The sequence below is a fragment of the Chiloscyllium plagiosum genome, unplaced genomic scaffold (assembly GCF_037043375.1).
Source record: "Chiloscyllium plagiosum isolate Xiang-an unplaced genomic scaffold, Cpla_swu_hap1 HiC_scaffold_6, whole genome shotgun sequence".
Classification (NCBI taxonomy): Eukaryota; Metazoa; Chordata; class Chondrichthyes; order Orectolobiformes; family Hemiscylliidae; genus Chiloscyllium; species Chiloscyllium plagiosum.
The window spans coordinates 89,844,121-89,861,879 of NW_028270144.1; the positions used below are offsets into that span (position 1 = coordinate 89,844,121).

General features: G+C 37.2%; 1 protein-coding gene across 6 annotated transcripts in view; it reads left to right on the top strand.

Moving 5' to 3' along the window:
• The window catches only part of cdk8 (cyclin dependent kinase 8), a 148,810-nt gene extending 131,646 nt beyond the window's left edge, over window positions 1-17,164 (top strand). For 3 of the 6 annotated variants that reach the window (XM_087988188.1, XM_087988190.1, XM_087988191.1), the window contains exons 8-13: window positions 996-1,078; window positions 4,157-4,229; window positions 10,135-10,232; window positions 13,349-13,427; window positions 13,764-13,922; window positions 14,782-17,164. In XM_087988188.1, coding sequence (XP_087844314.1) covers window positions 996-1,078; window positions 4,157-4,229; window positions 10,135-10,232; window positions 13,349-13,427; window positions 13,764-13,922; window positions 14,782-14,907 — 618 coding nt within the window. In that variant the 3' untranslated portion in view covers window positions 14,908-17,164. The remainder of the gene's footprint in view (window positions 1-995; window positions 1,079-4,156; window positions 4,230-10,134; window positions 10,233-13,348; window positions 13,428-13,763; window positions 13,923-14,781) is intronic. The other 3 variants (XM_043691988.2, XM_043691989.2, XM_087988189.1) reach the window with 3 other exon arrangements.
• Window positions 17,165-17,759: the final 595 nt, after the last annotated feature.

Below are 17,759 nucleotides of genomic sequence, written 5' to 3' on the forward strand. Positions count from 1 at the left end.
TGGTTTTTCCATTTTCTAAACTCAGTCACCATTACTTTCTGTTCCCTGTCACTCAGTCAATTTTGTATCCAGGTTACAACTATGCATTTTATCTCTTGTCCTATAACTTTCTTCTTATATCTCGTGTATGGCACTATATTGAACACTTTTTACAAATCAGTATACATCACATCACCAGTCTTTCACTCATCTGTAGCTTCTTCACAAAACGACAGTAAGTTAGTTAAACATAATTTTCCCTGAACAAATCCATGCTGGTCTTCTGAATCAATCCACTTTTCCACGTGCTTGTTAATTCTATTTCCACCTTTCAGTGAACAAAGGGATCTTGGAGCGTAGATGCAGCAATGACGAGAATGACAAGCTCCATAAGTCAGTGAGGCAATATTAAAAGCAAACCAAGCAATAGACTTTATTTCTACAGGGCTGGAATTGAAGACTAGGCAAGTTATACCCAACATAATAAATCTTGGTTAGATCACTCTTTAGATGACTGTGTACACTCCTAGTTAGAAAGGATAGGTTTTCTCTGGAGATGTCAGTGCCAGTGTCTGGTGGTGTAATCTAATAGAACTCTTTGATAAATGGGAACAGAGAAAATGCTTCCTTTTCTGGGCAAGAGCATAACAAAATATTGTCTATGAGAGATCATGAGTAAGAAATCCAATTGAGAATTCAGGATAACTTTCTTTACTCGAGTGGTAAAATGTGAAACTCTATCACAAGGCTTGGTTGTTGCAAATACTAGAAATGCACTTAAGGACAACAGACAAGGGAGAAAGGAATATATGGTTATGGTGATAGATTTAGAGGAGAAGAGATGCAATGGTACTTAACTGGAGCAAAATCTTTGGCAAGGACTGGACTGAATGCTCTGTGGTGTACATCTTTTATGTAATCCTATACATTTAAAAAAAAAGTTTGTAAATGTTACAAACTAAGAAACATATTGAGGTCATTAAATAGCAGCTTAAATTAACATGGATTTATCTAATGGTTTGTTGTCAGATAAAGATTGGGAAGACATTAAAAAGATGCCAGAGCATTCAACGTTGATGAAAGATTTCAGAAGAAATACGTGAGTTTGTTCTTAATTTACTTGCTCTAATTAGTTATTTTGAAATAACGTGCTGTTTTAAAGTCATAGAACAAGAGCAACTCTGCCAGCTCCATTTCACCACTTTATCCCTGTAGCATTTCAAATTTATTATATTCAATTACTTGTCCAACTCGCTGTTGAAAGCCACCACTGCCTCACACTTTGCATTCCAGGTGTAAACATTTAAAAATGTTCTCCCCATGTTACCTTTTGTTCTTTTGTTATTTTGTCATTATCTTAAACTCGTCCTTTGTATCTTGGTCCTTCTGCTAGTAAGAACAGATTCTCCCTATCTTGTCAGTCTAAATCCCTCGACTTTGAACACCTCCATCAAATTATGTCTTCACCTCCTCTTCTGTGAGGGAAACAGCCCCACCTGCTCCATTCTTACCTACATCTCTAAAGAAATTCATCCCTGGAACTATTCTCAGTTTTTTTTTCAGGTTCTTATTGTCGGTGTATCTTTCCTAAAAGTTACTGCCCAGAAATAAACGTGTTACTTCAGTTGAGGCTGTAACCAGTGTTTTGACAAGCTTCAACATGACATTCTTGCTTTTAGCCCAGGCTCCCTTATTCCTTATTAACCACTTTCTCAACCTGCTTTGCCACTTTTGTAATTTGTACACGTGTACCTCCAGGCTTGTTTGCTCCTGTGCCACTTGTTTAATTGTATCCTATATTTTGTATGCCTTTTCTTGTTCTTTGAACTTCACACTTCTGTGCATCAATTGCATCTGCCACATGCCCATCCATTCCACAAAAATGGCAATGTGTTCTTTAGGTCTTAACAGTATCCTCCTCACATATTGCAATGCTTCCATGTTTTATGTATTCTGCATGTTTTGAAATTGAGCTCTGCACACCAAATCAGGCTGGTAAAATAAAGTAAGAAAAGCTGCGGTCTTCGTATCCTGAGGTAATAAGCCCTTCCTCCAGTCCAAAACAACAAGTAATATATGCCTCATCACTTCACTGCATCCTGTTACTCAGCCAATTTTGTATCCATGGTGCCACTGTATATCTTATTCCTTGGGATTTAACTTTGCTGAGAAAGCTGTTATGTGGCACTTTGTCATGTGCGCCATGTCAACTTCATTCCCTCATAAACTGCTTTGTTTTCTCATCCAACAATGTATAGATCCATCCCAACTTGGTCAATTAATCTACTATCCATGTGACAATGTGTTTTTCACATCTTGCAATAAGACTCAGTCAGCCAGAACCAATATATATTGTGAACCTATTTTCAATGGCTGCTATTAATAACAATGTAATTTAGACTGAATAATGAAAGTATTTAACTTCAAGTCGTCTTGTCTTTCAGGGATTTTTGTAAAACATGTCATATTTTCATATTTATCCCTTGATTGTAAAGTGCTGTCAGGTGGAGTGCCAGAAGATATTCTCATGCAGAATTTTGCTTCTTCCTTTGAGACTAACTGATTTTTCTTCCACCAATTTCTATTGGAAGAATAATTGGGCAGGTTATGTTACTGGCAAGCATTCCCCCACCCAGGTTTTCCTTTTTGCACTCCACCCATACATTGTTTAACACCTAGGAGGTGAAATGAAAATCTACTCCATGAAAACCTCATAACTGAATATCAGTCACATCTGTTTAACACAAATCCATTTGTGTACAGGTCTGTAAACATACTGATAAGTGAGACCGGTTTAGCCAATAAATGATATATAACCTGATTTAATAATAGCATACAGAACAATAATTAAGTTGATGTGATAAATGGAAAGATCTGAACTTCTATCTTTAAGGCTATTTTATGTCTTTACTAAGATGTCAAATTCCAAACTTCTAATAGTTATCCATGCTAACAATAATTTCTATCACGTAATGGCGCAGTTAGCTTTTAATCAAAGTAATGACCATCCATATCCAAATGAATAAGATCGTAAGACACTGGTGTAGAATTAGGACATTTAGCTCATCTAATGTGCTTCACCATTTGATGGGATCATAGATGAATTGATAATCCTCAACTCCATTTTCCTGCCTCTTCCCCATGACCCTTAATTCTTTTACTGATTAAAAGTCTGTCCATCTCACCCTTGAATACTCTTATTGAGTATTCCATTACTCGGCAGCTCTCTATGGTAAATAATTCCACAGATTCACAGCCCTCTGAAAGAAGAAATTATTCCTCATCTGTATCTTAAATGTGTGACCCATTATTGTGAGATTATGGCCCCTATTTTACTCTTCTACAACCTTTCCTCATCAATCGTATTAAGACCTTTTTTTTTTAGAAAACGTTCTGTATCTTTCAATAAGTTCACCTTGCATTCTTATATATTCAAATGAATGCAGGCCCAGTCTGCTCAACCTCTCTTCATAAGACATCTCCACACCTGGTATCAGCCCAGTGAAATTCCTCTGGACTGTCTCCAGTACCAGTGTATCATTCCTCAGCTAAAACTATTCATAGTATTCCTGCTGTGGTCTGACAAGTACCCTGTATAGCTTTAGCAAATCCTCCCTACTTTTATACTCCACTTCCTTTGAAATAAAGGCCAACGTTCCATTGGCCTTTCCTATTAGCCGCTGCATTTGGATGCTAGCTTTTTGTGATTCATGGATAAGGACTCTCTCATCCCTCTGTTCTGTCATTTTATGCAATCTTTCTCCATTTAAATGATATTCTCAGCTCTTTTGTTCTTCCTTACATTTTCCCACATTATGTTCTATCTGCCAAGTACTTTGCCCACCAGGCGAAGCAACATGTAAGAAGCAAATGGAACAAATTTCAAGTTTCGGTTTCAGAATAAGATAAAAGGGAAAACCCATGATAAAGCTAGATTATTGCATGTGACTAAGTTTCTTGATTGATGTGCATGTGAAGTTTCACTAAACTATCAGATGACTGAATGGAATTATTCATTTGTTGATAATTGAACATTTCGCAGTATTTAACTTGCATTTGTCTGTCTGAAGAAAATTAGAGTTTTAGAATTAAAATATTTTGAAGTTTAGATTTATTTTACTTTTGCAAAAAATGCAACATTTCTGCATGTTGAAGGCTTGGAATTTATTTCTTCCAGTTATACTAACTGCAGCCTTATCAAGTATATGGAAAAACATAAAGTAAAGCCAGATAGCAAAGCTTTCCATTTGGTAAGTCTTGGCCTTGATATTATTTGTCAATTAGTTGTAAACATAACTTAATAAACAAATCCACATTATTAATTAAATCTTCACAAATACAAAAAAAACTTATCTGCAATTATTTTGCTCAAATGCCTGATTAATCTGTAAGCATGTTGCATAATGTAAACATATGTGAAAGCTGTCATGAGTAAACATTTTGAAGCAGTATTCAAAATATATCCAAATGTTGTTATTAATCATTCGTGGGATGTGGGTAAACTGATAAAACCAGCATTAATTGCACATCTCTAATTTTCGTTGAGAACTGAGGTGTTGACCTCAACCACTGCAGTGATAGTTGTACACCCCACAGTGTTGAGTGCTATTAGATACAGAGTTCCTGGATATTGACAGTGCAATAATATATTTGTAAGTCAGTAAGGTGTATGACTTGGAGGGGAATTTGAGGATAGTGATGTTTCGGTACTTTGCAGGTGATTTTCCTTGTCCTTTCAGGTGCTAGAGGCCAAGGGTTTGAAAGGTGTTGTCAAAGAAACCTTGGTGATTTGTTGTGGTGAACCTTAAAGATAGTGCACTCTATAGCAAGAATGTGCCAGTGGTGGAGTGACTTAATGTTTGATGTGTTGGATGGAGTATCAGTTAAGTAGACCAATTTCTCCTGGATGAAATCTTGAATATTTTTAGAGCTGTCCTTCACCAGGCAGGTGGAAAGTATCACATTATATACCTGAATTGTGCCTTGTAGATATTTGAAGACTTGGGAAAGCAGGCAATGTCAGACTAGCCAATCTTTGATCTGCTTTTTTTTTGTCCCGGTATTTAAATTTCTGGCGACTTGTGATCCCTTGGATGTTGATGGGATGACGTTAATCACATTTACTGAAATGTGGACATAGTTAAACTCTCTATTGTTGGAAATGATAACCGTTAGATGGGTGTGAGCCTCAAACGTCATTTGCTGATTATCTGCTTAAGCCTGAATATTGTCCAGATCTTACTGCTCGCAGGTTTGGATTATTCCAATATCTGAGGAGATGTAAATAAAATTGAAGTTTTTGCAATCAATAGAAAACATCCCACGACTCTGACTTTATGATGGAGGGAAGATCAGTGATGAAGCAACTAAACTTGGTTTGGCTGAGAATAATACCCTGCAGTGATGTTCTGTGACAAGGAGTGCGTCAGGAAAAGCAGCTGAGTCCCATGGCTCTGGGGAGTTCACTGTGCTTGGGTTGACGGTGAGGTCACTGTGCTTGAGCCATGGTGGCTTGGATGGCCAGACAAAAGTCCTGTGATTTCTGTTCTGCCCTGCCTGGTGCAAGGATGATTGATCTTAAGCAATCAACAATCACCCTCCTTTGTGTGACACAAGTCTGTGCAATTTACCTCAATTCATTTTGATACCAGTTTTACTCTAATTATGCTTGATCAGATATTGCTTTGAGGCAGTCGTGCTCAGCTCACCTCACCTCACTTCAGGAATTTTGTTCTTTTAGCCATGTGAGGACTAGAACAGTGTGGTCACAATGGAGCGATTAACAAAGAATTATTAATGAATCAAATGAAGAATGCTAAATAATTAAAGGGAGTCCAAATTCAGCATCTGCGTCCTTAGAGTGAGTTTCAGTTATGTTCTCAGTTGACATCGCATTACTCTGTTGTCCTCTCTTCGGTGTCCCTCCCAGTAAATGTCCTGATCCTCATCATCACCCTCGGGAGATTGGTGTTGATCCCCGTTTTATTTGCATTCGGGACATTCCCCTTTATTGGTTCCAGTTATGAAGTGCATAGAATGGCACAACCTCTTTTGGGCTTTACAGCTGGAGCCGTCTGAGTTGACCGGGCATTGAAACCTCATCTTAACGAGGCCTGTGGCCTGTTCTACAGTGGACTTTGTGGAAGGATGAACAGCATTGTTTCTTAATTCTGCATTAGTCTGAAAGTTTTGTAAAGTTGTCATCAGTCATGTTTAGAAGGCATACTCCCAATAACCATCCCTGTATGGTTCAAGGATCTTGGAAGAGGCAACAATCTGAAAGTTCTCGTGTATAAGCATCATGGCAGCTCGCACGATATCTTGTGCAGACCTCCAACATCCAGCATCAATGGTCATGTATAATTTAAACCTTGGTGGAGTGGAATATTTTTCTGTTGACAATGTCTGAAGGTGGTAGGGCATTCTCAAACCAATATGCATGTCTTCTGCAGTGCCCTGCATATGGGAAAAGCTGGCGATGGTAGAGAATTCCACTGTCTGGGATGCTTGACTCTCTTCTGCATGGGGGAAGGATCTGAACAGCTTTGTTCTGGTGAAAATTACGTCAGATACATCCTGGATGTGTTTGTGAGTTGAAGGTTGGGAGATGCCAAACAGGTTCCTAGTTGCTTCTTGAAATGAGCTACAGGCGTAAAATTTCAGACTAACTGTAAACTTGACAGCCAGAGGGATGGGCTGGCCATCCAACCTCCCTGCAACAAGTGATACAATTCAATGATGATGGTTCAAGACAACCTTAATCTGCTTTTGCTTTCAATTTGTTCACAATTTATTATCTAATGGTAAGCAGGTTGCTATTGAGGAAATGTCACTTTGAAAACAGTTATTGATGCCAGTCATCAATTTTTAGTCGGGATTGAGAATAAATTTATGGACAGATTGACTTATGCTGCTTTTTATAGACTGGGTATACGTGGGAAATTCTGCACATGGTTGGATAAATGCCAGCAGAGTACCTGTTCCAGAACAGTTTGGCATGGGAGTTCTCATGCTCGAGTCTTCAAAACTACAGCCTGATCGATGCTGGGACTGAGGCTTTGATAGTATGAGTAACTTTGCCACGTGTCTGAATATGATTTCAACCTCCCTTGAGCCTTGATCTTTTTATTAGATGCTTGGATCCACCATCATTGAGGATGAGCATGTTCATGGAGGCCCCCCTCCCCCTTTTTTGTTTAATTGTTCATCACTATGTGCAACAACAAAGCTTTGATCTGATCTATTGGTTGTGGGATTGCCTAATCCTTTCTGTCCCCTGTTTAGCATGCATTTAGTTCTGGTATTAACTTCAAGTTGACATGTCATTTCTAGGAATGCCTGGTGCTTTAACTGGCGTGCTGTCCTACACACTTAATTCTACCAGGTTGCTGTCTTATGTTGATGGTAATGGTGGGTTAAGGGATATACCAAGTCATTTGGTTACAGGCAGTAGTGGAGTACAATCCTCTGACTAATAGCCTGCAGTGTTACAGTTGTTCAGTTTTGAGCTGTCAGATGTGTTCTGAACTTATTCCAAATAGCACATTCATAGTGCCACTAAAGGTGCCCTCATTGTGAAGGTAGAACTTTGATGATACAGCACTATGAGATATTCACTTCTGCCACTGCTAATATAGGTATGTGCATTGGCAGCAGGTAGACTTTCCCCTAATGATTCTCTCACCACCTGCAGCAGGGCTAGTCTTGCCGATAAGTCTTTCAAGCCTTGTCTGACTCTGTCAGCTATGGTACTGTCAAAGTACTCTTAGTGATGGATATTGAAATTCTCCACTCGACTACATCCTGTGCTCTCACTAAGTTCAGTTTTGCTTTCAATTGGTGTTCAATATGGATGAGTCCTAATTTGGAGGACAATAAATGGTAAGAGGTTTCTATGCATATGTTTGATACCATGAGGCTTTGTGGAGTCCAGAATATATGTTGAGAACTGTTTGGACCACTCCCGAATTACACTGCTGCGACCTTTGTTAGCTCTGTCCACCCAGTGGTGGATTCACTGAAAACAACTGTCAGGTTGTACCTTGATTAGTCTGAGAGGCCATTCGCCCAATTTTGAAACATAGCAGTTGTTTCAAAACATGCCTTTATCATGTTCGATGCCTGGATTAGAGACCAAGTGATCTGTCATGATTAATTGTTAATAGACTTGTGGTAGCAGCTTTGAATTACTTGTGTGGCCATTTCAGAGGACAATAAAGAGTTAACCACATTGCTGTGCTTCTGGAGCTACTTGTGGGTGAATCTGTGTTGGCAGATTTTCTTCTCCAGAGGATTTTACTGAACCACTTAGGACTTTATCACGATTTGATAGTTTGATTGTGTTACTGATAACTCTTTAATCTCAGGCCTAACTAATTTTAAATTCAAATTCCACAACTGCCATAGAATTTAAACTCCTGTCTCCAGATTTTTAGATTTACTGGTCCAATAGCATAGCTGATACTCAGTAACCAAATATAGGCACAACTATTCTGTGCATAGGTTAAAACTGTGCTATTGCTCAAGGAATCTGTAAAATATGTTAGAGAATAAAGAGGTTTCTCAAACAGGGAGAATACATTTTCTGCTCCTTAAAACTTATTTTTTTAAAATTTTATCAGCATGTGCATTCATTATAAAAGAGGATTTCAATAAAAGCAAGATGTAGCGTGAACTCGGACAAACCTGGAGACGTGCCATGTGAGATAAGGAAAAGATGAAAGTTGGTAATAATAGAAATAAATTGGAAAACAAGGCCAGAAAGTGAACTCATTAGGATCTACTTAATTAAAGTGAGGATGTTTATCTTCAAAATCAGCTAAACTAAAGCAAAAGCAAAATCTGATGCATAGAAAAATGGAAAAAGCTCTCTATGTTCACAGTGTACAGGGTCATAAAGACTTAAACGTACATTATGGTGTGGTCAAAGGATTCAAATTATATCTTATAAATCTGTATAGTTGAATTTATTCTGGATGTTTGTTTATGTTTTCAATATACTGAAATGCTGCAATGAATTTAAAATTAGTTTCCATAGCAGCAGTCTATATTTTTGAGGCTTAAGTTTAAAAGTAGTTCAGCATGACCGTAAACAAAACTTTTATTAATATATATCAGTAAAGGCAAAAACAGAAGACCAACACTCCGTGATGGAATCTGTGATCTTTCTGGATAGCATTTTTGTATTGGATTGAAACTATTTAAGTATATGTTTCAGTCGTGTAAAGAGAATAGAATCATAGAAGTTAAAAGTCAAATGACATCCAATCTACCTTTTGTAGTCGTTCAACTAGACTTGCCTTTTTTAATTTCATTTCAACTCCCTTTCCTTGTATTATAAGAATGATTTAAGATTTCAGTTTTAAATGGTTTCAGGATTAATAAACAAATACTCGATTCATAAATTATTAAAAAACTTAAAATTCTTTTATGATATTAAAAGAATGAGCAAAGAAGTATATAAATAATTTTGTTGAGCTCCCCCAAATCGTACATCTTTTACATTTTAACAAAATGAGAATCTCCTGATTTCTACATGTCATATACATAACCCCATAATTGAATGTTGGTATGTTACATATGTACCAGCTTTCAATTCAAACCTTGTTTAAGAATGGACTGTTACTTAACATCATGCCCACAAAGCTGAACTCTTCATCATAAGTCATCATCTCAGTCTAAAAATGGTGCTTTTGAACTAAGCATACATGCTTCAGTTGTTAAGGGTGTCATTTTCTTATGTAATCCTTAAATATTTGAAGTAGCTTTCAAAGAATTATGTGATGTGAAAAGAAACATTTTTATACAGTGAGTAGCTTCGGTCTAGAGTACACTACCAGGAATTGTGGTGGAAGCAGGTTCGATTGAGCCATTCAAGAAATAATGTGCAAGGTTATGGAGAAGAACAGAAGAATGGCACAGGCTCCTTTAAAGATCTGGTGCAGACTTGCTGGACTGAATGGCCTGCCTTCTGCACTGTAACAATTTAGTTATTTTGTGACTAATTTCCTTTGCTAGATTTTGTTGCATTAAAATTGCATATTTCCTGTATGTATGTTTAATGGGAAAAGACTGTGGACATAACATCTGGTTTTATGGTTATATCAGTTACTGACATCACAATTAATTGTTTTTTCAATACGCACTCAATTTCAGCTTCAAAAGTTACTCACAATGGACCCAACCAAGAGAATTACCTCCGAACAGGCTATGCAGGATCCCTACTTTCTTGAAGACCCACTTCCTACATCAGAGTATGTTGACTCCTTTTATTGTAAAGACCATTCCAGAATGCTATCAACAATGGCTTGTCCATATTGTATTTAATATAGAATAGCTTTCCAAGATGATTCAAAGCAATAGTTCGAAATAAGTGAATGCCAAAACAAATGATGAGCTGGTAGGAGGAGTGACCGAGTTGTTTTATTTCGAGGACTTTCAGTCAGAAAAAGAAAGTTGAGAACTACAGGACTCAGGCATGGACTACTAGAGCATGTTGCTGGCTGGAGACAGTACCTCCAATGGTGAATTTTAGTTGAAATTTGGGATGTAGTGGAGAGCAGAATGAAAGCATTTTTGGGAAGGGGGGGGAAGAGGGTGAGGGCGGAGAATACGGCTAATGTAAGATCTGAGGAGGCTACAGAAATAGAACCAGTTAAGGCATGAAAGTACTTAAACTGTGTATAAGAGCTTTAAATTGGGAAAATTGTGGCGAGTGTATGTCAGCAAAAGATTGCTTAATAGCTGACTAGTAATTTATTGGATATTTGCAGAAGTGTTTTGAATGATGGTTGGTCATCCAGAAGGGCAAGAGAACTGAAGATGATAAAGGCACTGGCTGAGAATTATGACAGCAAGGTCTTGATAATTTAGGTATTTCATTCAAATAGTGCTTTTGATGGTGTTTCATTAAAGATATAATTCAAAAAAGCAATTTAGCTGCATAGTAAGTTTTTAAAAATCTGCAGTGATGAAATATATTATTTTGGAGTGCTTGGCAAACAGCAAAGGTTCACCAAGAGACATCAAGGAATATCTAACTGTCACAGCATATGCTCATATAGCTATATAAAGTTGTTTTATATTCCTTTGCCATCAGAAAATTACTAAACTTCGGTTTTGTTAAAAAGAGAGCTATGTTGCTGAAACTTCATCCTGTGCTGCAATTCAAGTTTGAGTTGAGCAATCTAACTTGCTTCCTTTTTTTTTTGAGGTGCTCATTGAGAATTCTACTTAAGCTTTCTCCACTACTGTCTACTGCAAGCCTAACATGTCAATATACATGGGATTGGTATAGCCTCGCAGATGGATTTATCAGTAATCTTACAAATAGAACCTGAATAATTTTGTCACCTTGTAAGGTTGATGCAGAAATCGAGTGCATCAAAACTATCCCATCGGACAAAGACTAACCTAATCAGATCATTGTGAATGGTGCGTTATGCAAATTTACAAATGGCCCACAGAACACCACTTTCAGAACTGCACAGTGCACATCATACGTGAAATTATCCTGGAAAGGCAAAGTACCTTTGTTTCTTAAAAAAAATTGAAAACCGTTTTAGTGTGCAGTGGCTGTGCAAGTGATATTTTCCATTAGCTGGATGTTAGTTGGACATACTCATAAGAGCACCTACCGTGTATTAAGCAATGTCGTGCATGAATTTGAATGCAGACCCATTGCCAGATGCATAGGCTTTATGTTCCACGAAAGGCAGAACACAGACTGAAGCAGACTACATCCAAATACAGTCAAAAAATGTAGCGCTGGAAAAGCACAGCAGGTCAGGCAGCATCCGAGGAGCAGGAGAGTCGACATTTTGGGGAAGGGCTTATGCCTGAAACATTGATTCTCCTGCTCCTCAGAAGCTGCCTGACCTGCTGTGCTTTTCCAGCGCCATGCTTCTTGACTCTGATTCTCCAGTCCTCACTTTCTCTCTATCCAAATACAGCAAAGTTAAAAATCACACAACACCAGATTATAGTCCAACAGGTTTAATTCAAATCACAAATACAGCAAGATATGGAGAATTTTTAGGCTTAGATTGATAAGTGCTGTTAACATTGATGCCAAATAATGACACACTCCAACAAGAGAGAATCTAACCATCATGCCTTGACATTGTTGTATCGTTGCTATCAGAGTCCTAGGCGTTACCATTGACCAGAAACTGTATTAGACTCGCCATATAAATGCCAATGCTACAAGGCTAGTTCAGAATCTGAGAATTTTGCAATGAGTAACTTACCTCCTGACTTCTCGAAGTCTATCTGCCATTCAAAATGGTACAAGTCAGGCATGTAACGGAATACCCCCCAACTTGCTTGGATGGGTGCAGCTCCAATTATATTCAAGAACCTCAACACTGCAGGACAAAATAACCCACTTGATTGGCATCCTATTAACATCTTCAAAATTCACTATCTCCACCACTGAGACAAAGTGGCAGCTGTGTGCACTGCAGCAATTCACCAAGGCTCCCTCGACCTTCCAAACTTGTAACCTTTACTACCTAGAAAGTCAAGGGCAGCAATAAAGTTGGAAAATTACTACCTGCAAGAGTCCTCTTAGCCACTCATCATTCTGTCTTGGAACTATATCACCAAACTTCTTTTGCCATTGGAATTCCCTTCTCAATAGGACCATGTGTATACCTACACTAAAGGGACTGCAGTGGTTTAAGAAGGCAGCTTACTGTCACCTTCTCAAGGGTAGCTGGGATAGGAAAGGAAACAAATGCTGGCTTAGCCAGTAATTCCTGCATCACCGAATGAATTTTTTTACATGTCACACAAAACCAGTCCATCCTTGACAAACCAAAGTTCAAATCAAACAGATGATTGCTTAATTGCTAGCTGTTACCTCAGCCAGTCATAGTTGACTTGCTGATCAATTTAGCATTTGTTTTTCCTGTTACATAAATTGTCCTAATTTTATTTCAATTTTTGGCATTCCTGCAATTGCCCTGATGAGTGCTATTTATATAATAAAACAAATAACTATGGATGCTGGGAATCTGAAACAGAATTTGCTGGAGAAGCTTACAGCTCTGACAATATCTGTGGAGGGAAAACAGAATTGATGTTTTGCAAATAGTGACCCTTCAGAACACTACTGAAGATGCTCCAGATCTCCTGAGTTTAGCCAGTAAGTTCTGTTTTGTATTCAAAACTATTTGCTTTTTTCATGACAAACGTCATTTCTTTTGCGCATGGTAACAATTCAGACCAACTTTATTAAATTTTCAGAAAGGAAATGCTAGCTGTCATAAGATTTGACACTTCAACATATGTCAGAAAGTCAAGAATGCAATATGCAGCTAGTTGGGATCTTGTCCTTCAGTATATTCTTATCTTTTAAATTTTGCAGTGTTTTTGCCGGTTGTCAAATTCCTTATCCAAAACGAGAATTTCTTACAGAAGATGAACCTGATGATAAAGGAGACAAGGTAAATGTAAAGAACAGAACACATTGAAAATGCCACTTTATATTATGGATTGCTTGAAATGAAACACATTGTAAATAATTCAGTAGTTCAATATGTTGGATAAAATTTCTAGTTGTGAATTTTGTGCTTAAATGAGTTGTCCACTCTTTCCCTATCAATTATTCTAATTGTTGCAATGTAAGATTTTAAACTTACTTTTGATGCAGGAATACATCTTTATGAAAAGAATAGCTATCTTTGAGTTGGTGTGCAAAATTGTACAATAAAAGTCAGGATTCTGAATACCACAATATGCTGGTTCAGATTTTTCTCTGTCTTCTTTTTTGATAAATTGAGAAGAACCAACAGCAACAGCAAGGCAATAATCACACTAATGGAGGTGGCCATCCAGGGAATCAAGACAACAGTCACACGCAAGGACCCCCCCTCAAAAAAGTCAGAGTTGTTCCCCCTACCACTACCTCAGGTGGACTTATCATGACCTCAGATTATCAGGTACAAACTTCATTATTAATGCTAGCATGCTGTTTAGATGTTTGAGAGGATTAGTGTATTTTTTTTTCCCACAAATCTGTTTTTCCTTACATTCCAAATAGGCTGACGGCTGTTTCTTAAAGGAAATTTAAGTCATTGTAAGGGAATGTTTTATTATTCAAATTTTGCTGTAAATTATGCATTGATATTAAAGATAACTATATTGCCCACAGACATCAAACAAATCTTAATTGCTAAAACTATGAAATTCAGTAAAAAGATATCCAGCTGAATTTAATGCCCTCAGTTGGTATAGGAATGGAGACAAGGGAGTGTAGAACACAGCACAAAGGTGTGGAATTGGGACCCCGCCACCTTCCTGACTCTCTCCAGTTGAACGTGGGCAGGAAGGTTCTTTCCTTATTCTTTGTTGGGATGTGGGCACCGCTGGAAGGATCAACATTTGTTGCCTTTGTTCAGTGGCTTGATCAGCTACTTAAGAGAGCAGTAAAGAGCCAACCACAATTGCTGTGGGTCTGGAGTCACATGGAGGCCAAACCAGGAATGGATTTCCTTCCCTTAAGGAAAGTTTAGCCAGCAGCTCTTGGAGGCAGGACATCTGTCTTCAAGATATTGAATAACCTGTTGCCATCAAGTTTGGTGCCTGATTGGCATTAAATGGGATATTGGGTACTGCCTAGCCAAAGTCGCATAATGACTGCCTCCCCAGTTAGCATACTACCTTACTTAATTCTGCCTATAATGTTAATTTAAGATTACAGTTTAAAATGGTTTTTAAAACAATACAGTTCATAATTCTAGAATATAATTTATTTTTAGTAATAATAAAATAAATGTTTGGACATTGTTCTTTTTAAAGCGTTCCAACCCACATGCTGCCTATCAGAATCCTGGACCAAGCACGTCGCAACCACAAAACAGCATGGGATATTCAACTACCTCCCAGCAGCCTCCACAGTACTCACACCAGGCACACCGGTACTGAGCTGTATCCAATTCTCAAGCTGAATGCACTCACTGAGACTACAGACTGACCATATGGCTGGCAGCCTGGGTCTGGCTCAGTTCCCAAGAATGTACTGTATATCCATATTAGCCAAGTTCTTTTCTTTCCACAGATGGAGCAGTGTCTCCACAATGTAAAGTACTTGGGTTAGACTTGAAAAGAAAGCTCTAGCACAGTTTGTGTTTATTGACATGCTGCTTCCATAGTTTACTTGACCTGCTTCTTCAGATCAATTGTTCTCCTCCCCCCACCCCTTCCTTATCGTTACATATTGTAGCAGTTGAAGCTGTGAATGTGCTAGAGCAACCATTTTTAATTTTTGGTGATGAATGTTCTTGCTGTTTAGCTTTGTTTTATGAATAGCAAGAAAATATCTGGTACTTGAAGAACAATTATGTTTAATAGTCATCCATGATGCAGACTATACATTATTTGGTACAAACTTCAAGTTTGTGTGCATATTGTGGTAGGTTACTTATGTCTCTGTTTTATGTCAAATGTATTTGCAGCACAAGATTTTATTGTATTGTAAGCTTCATAATTTATCAACTGATTGTAACCTCCCAAAGTCTCCATCTGGGCAGTTTTAACTGTATATCCACATTGTCCAAACACACCTACAGCATACCCCATCCCACTCTTTACAATTGACTTGAGATATAAGAGCTGCTACATTTAATTTTACCAGCAGAAATGAACTGTACTGAGTATTGTATCTATAATCTTTATCCAGTGTCTCAAAGAACATTTACTTTGGGCAGTGTTTTTTTTTATTGGTGTTGCTGATTTGTGAGCATGCTTTGGGGTAGCAAACAAAAAGCATGTGTCTCCATGTTTGCAGCTTCAGCTCGGATATTTTGTCAAAAATTTGCAAAGCTGACATTGTATAGTGAATTTAATTTTTGTTGAATCATTTTTTTGAAAAATGAAAATGTATGTGCTTTTATTGAGTGCCCTTAAGATGAGTGTGAGATGTAGGAGAGCCTTAGAATTCATTTAAAAATGTAATGTGTACTGTACTATTTTACATGAACGAAGCAAGTGTTCTGACAATAAATTTTGAAAACTTATAGTATTATCTTTACTACTGTTAAATTTTATTAAGTATTGTGGATGCCTTTAATGCATTGAATGAAATACCTTTGATTCCATTTTGTTGAGTATAAGATTACACAGCTGGAACCTAAGCATTTTTTCTCAACTAGTTATTCTGTGTTACTCTTTCTATTTAGTTTTCCATCTTAATTATTTTTCTAATTCCTTAAAAACTTGCAATCTATGCAATAGTCACTTTAACACATGGTTGACATATATTTCTGCAGTTGTAATTGTAGTCAATGTTTTCATCTGTTGGACATTTTCATCTTTGACAATGCACAAACTAGTTTCTGACGCCCTCTTCTGGCCAAAGTAACTTTGCAAAGGAAAATTTGATCAGGTGCTGCATTAATTGTTGTCATTTGCTTATGTAGTTTCTTTAAATAACTTGTCTGAGCATATTTTACTTTTGTTATTCTAAATTAGAAATTTCCAGCATGGTTATATAGCCAGACAAAATATACCGTATATACTCGTGTAAAAGTCAACCTCAGGTCAAAGTCGACCCCTTATTTTTGGCCAAAAAATCTTGTATTTTCCATTTGTCTCATCAACCCTATCATATCACATTATAAACCTCTTATAAAGGAAACTGTGTGTTCCCATTTACCCACTTAAATGAAATCGCATTCATTCATTCATACTGTTAACTCTACTCATCGCTCTTTGTTGCGTCTCATTCATTCATAACTCTACTTAGCCCACTTGGTTTACTACAGCACGTTTTGATTCATTCATTCATTCAGACCGATACTAAGTCTATCAGTACTTATTCGCACTTTGTTCACAATACATCCAAAACTTATTATTATTAAAAAGTTAATCATTTTAGTTGTGCCATTATATCTGAATAAAAGTGAGATATGTTAGCTCCATATATCTTTAATTCTTTGACAAAATTTGTTAATGTCCCTGAGGTTCATCACATATGAGAGTAAATGGAAAGGAAACAGAAGAATTTGGTGGGAAAGTTCAAGACGGTTACACATTCAGAATTTAATCAATGTTTCATTTTAAGTGTGCCATTATACCAGGCCATGACTATGTTGAATAGTGTGATTTTGCAGGATTTCAATGAATCTTTGACATGTTAAATTTTCGTACCGGTATGTATAAATAAAATTTACTACCAGTAGTATATTCTTGTTTCTCTTGCTTTTACCTGGTAATCACCTTTACCGTAATTCATTGTGTTTTTCTTCTTTACCCGGGATTAGTTGAACGATCAAATCAACTTCTACTAGTAATACGGTACTTCGAATTGCAGCATGAATTTCAGCCCCTCAATACTAGTGCCCATGTTGAACCTTTAAAGATAGTCTAAAATATTGGTCTTTTACACGAGTTTATACGGTACAAACTTCCTGCAGCTTTATTCATTGGCATCTCTCATTGTCACAATACCAAAAAATATTTTTGAAGATATTGAATGAAATGTTATTCACTAAGTACACGAAGCCCATTTATTACAAGCCCATTTATTAAAAGTCAGTCTTAGGATACTTCTTGGTAAGTCAGTCAAGGAGCAGCATTAATGGTATCTGTGGACTGAGGAAAGCATGAATGTGGGAATAAAAAGTAATATTTTAAATATTTGTAAAATTAAATGCACAGAATAAAATAATATCAATTACATTTTTTCCATTTTTGTTTTTTTTTCCTCTTGACTTGCCACCTCATCCACCCTTAAATTGTGAACTTTACTTGCACATATCAGCAATTGGTCAGGGATA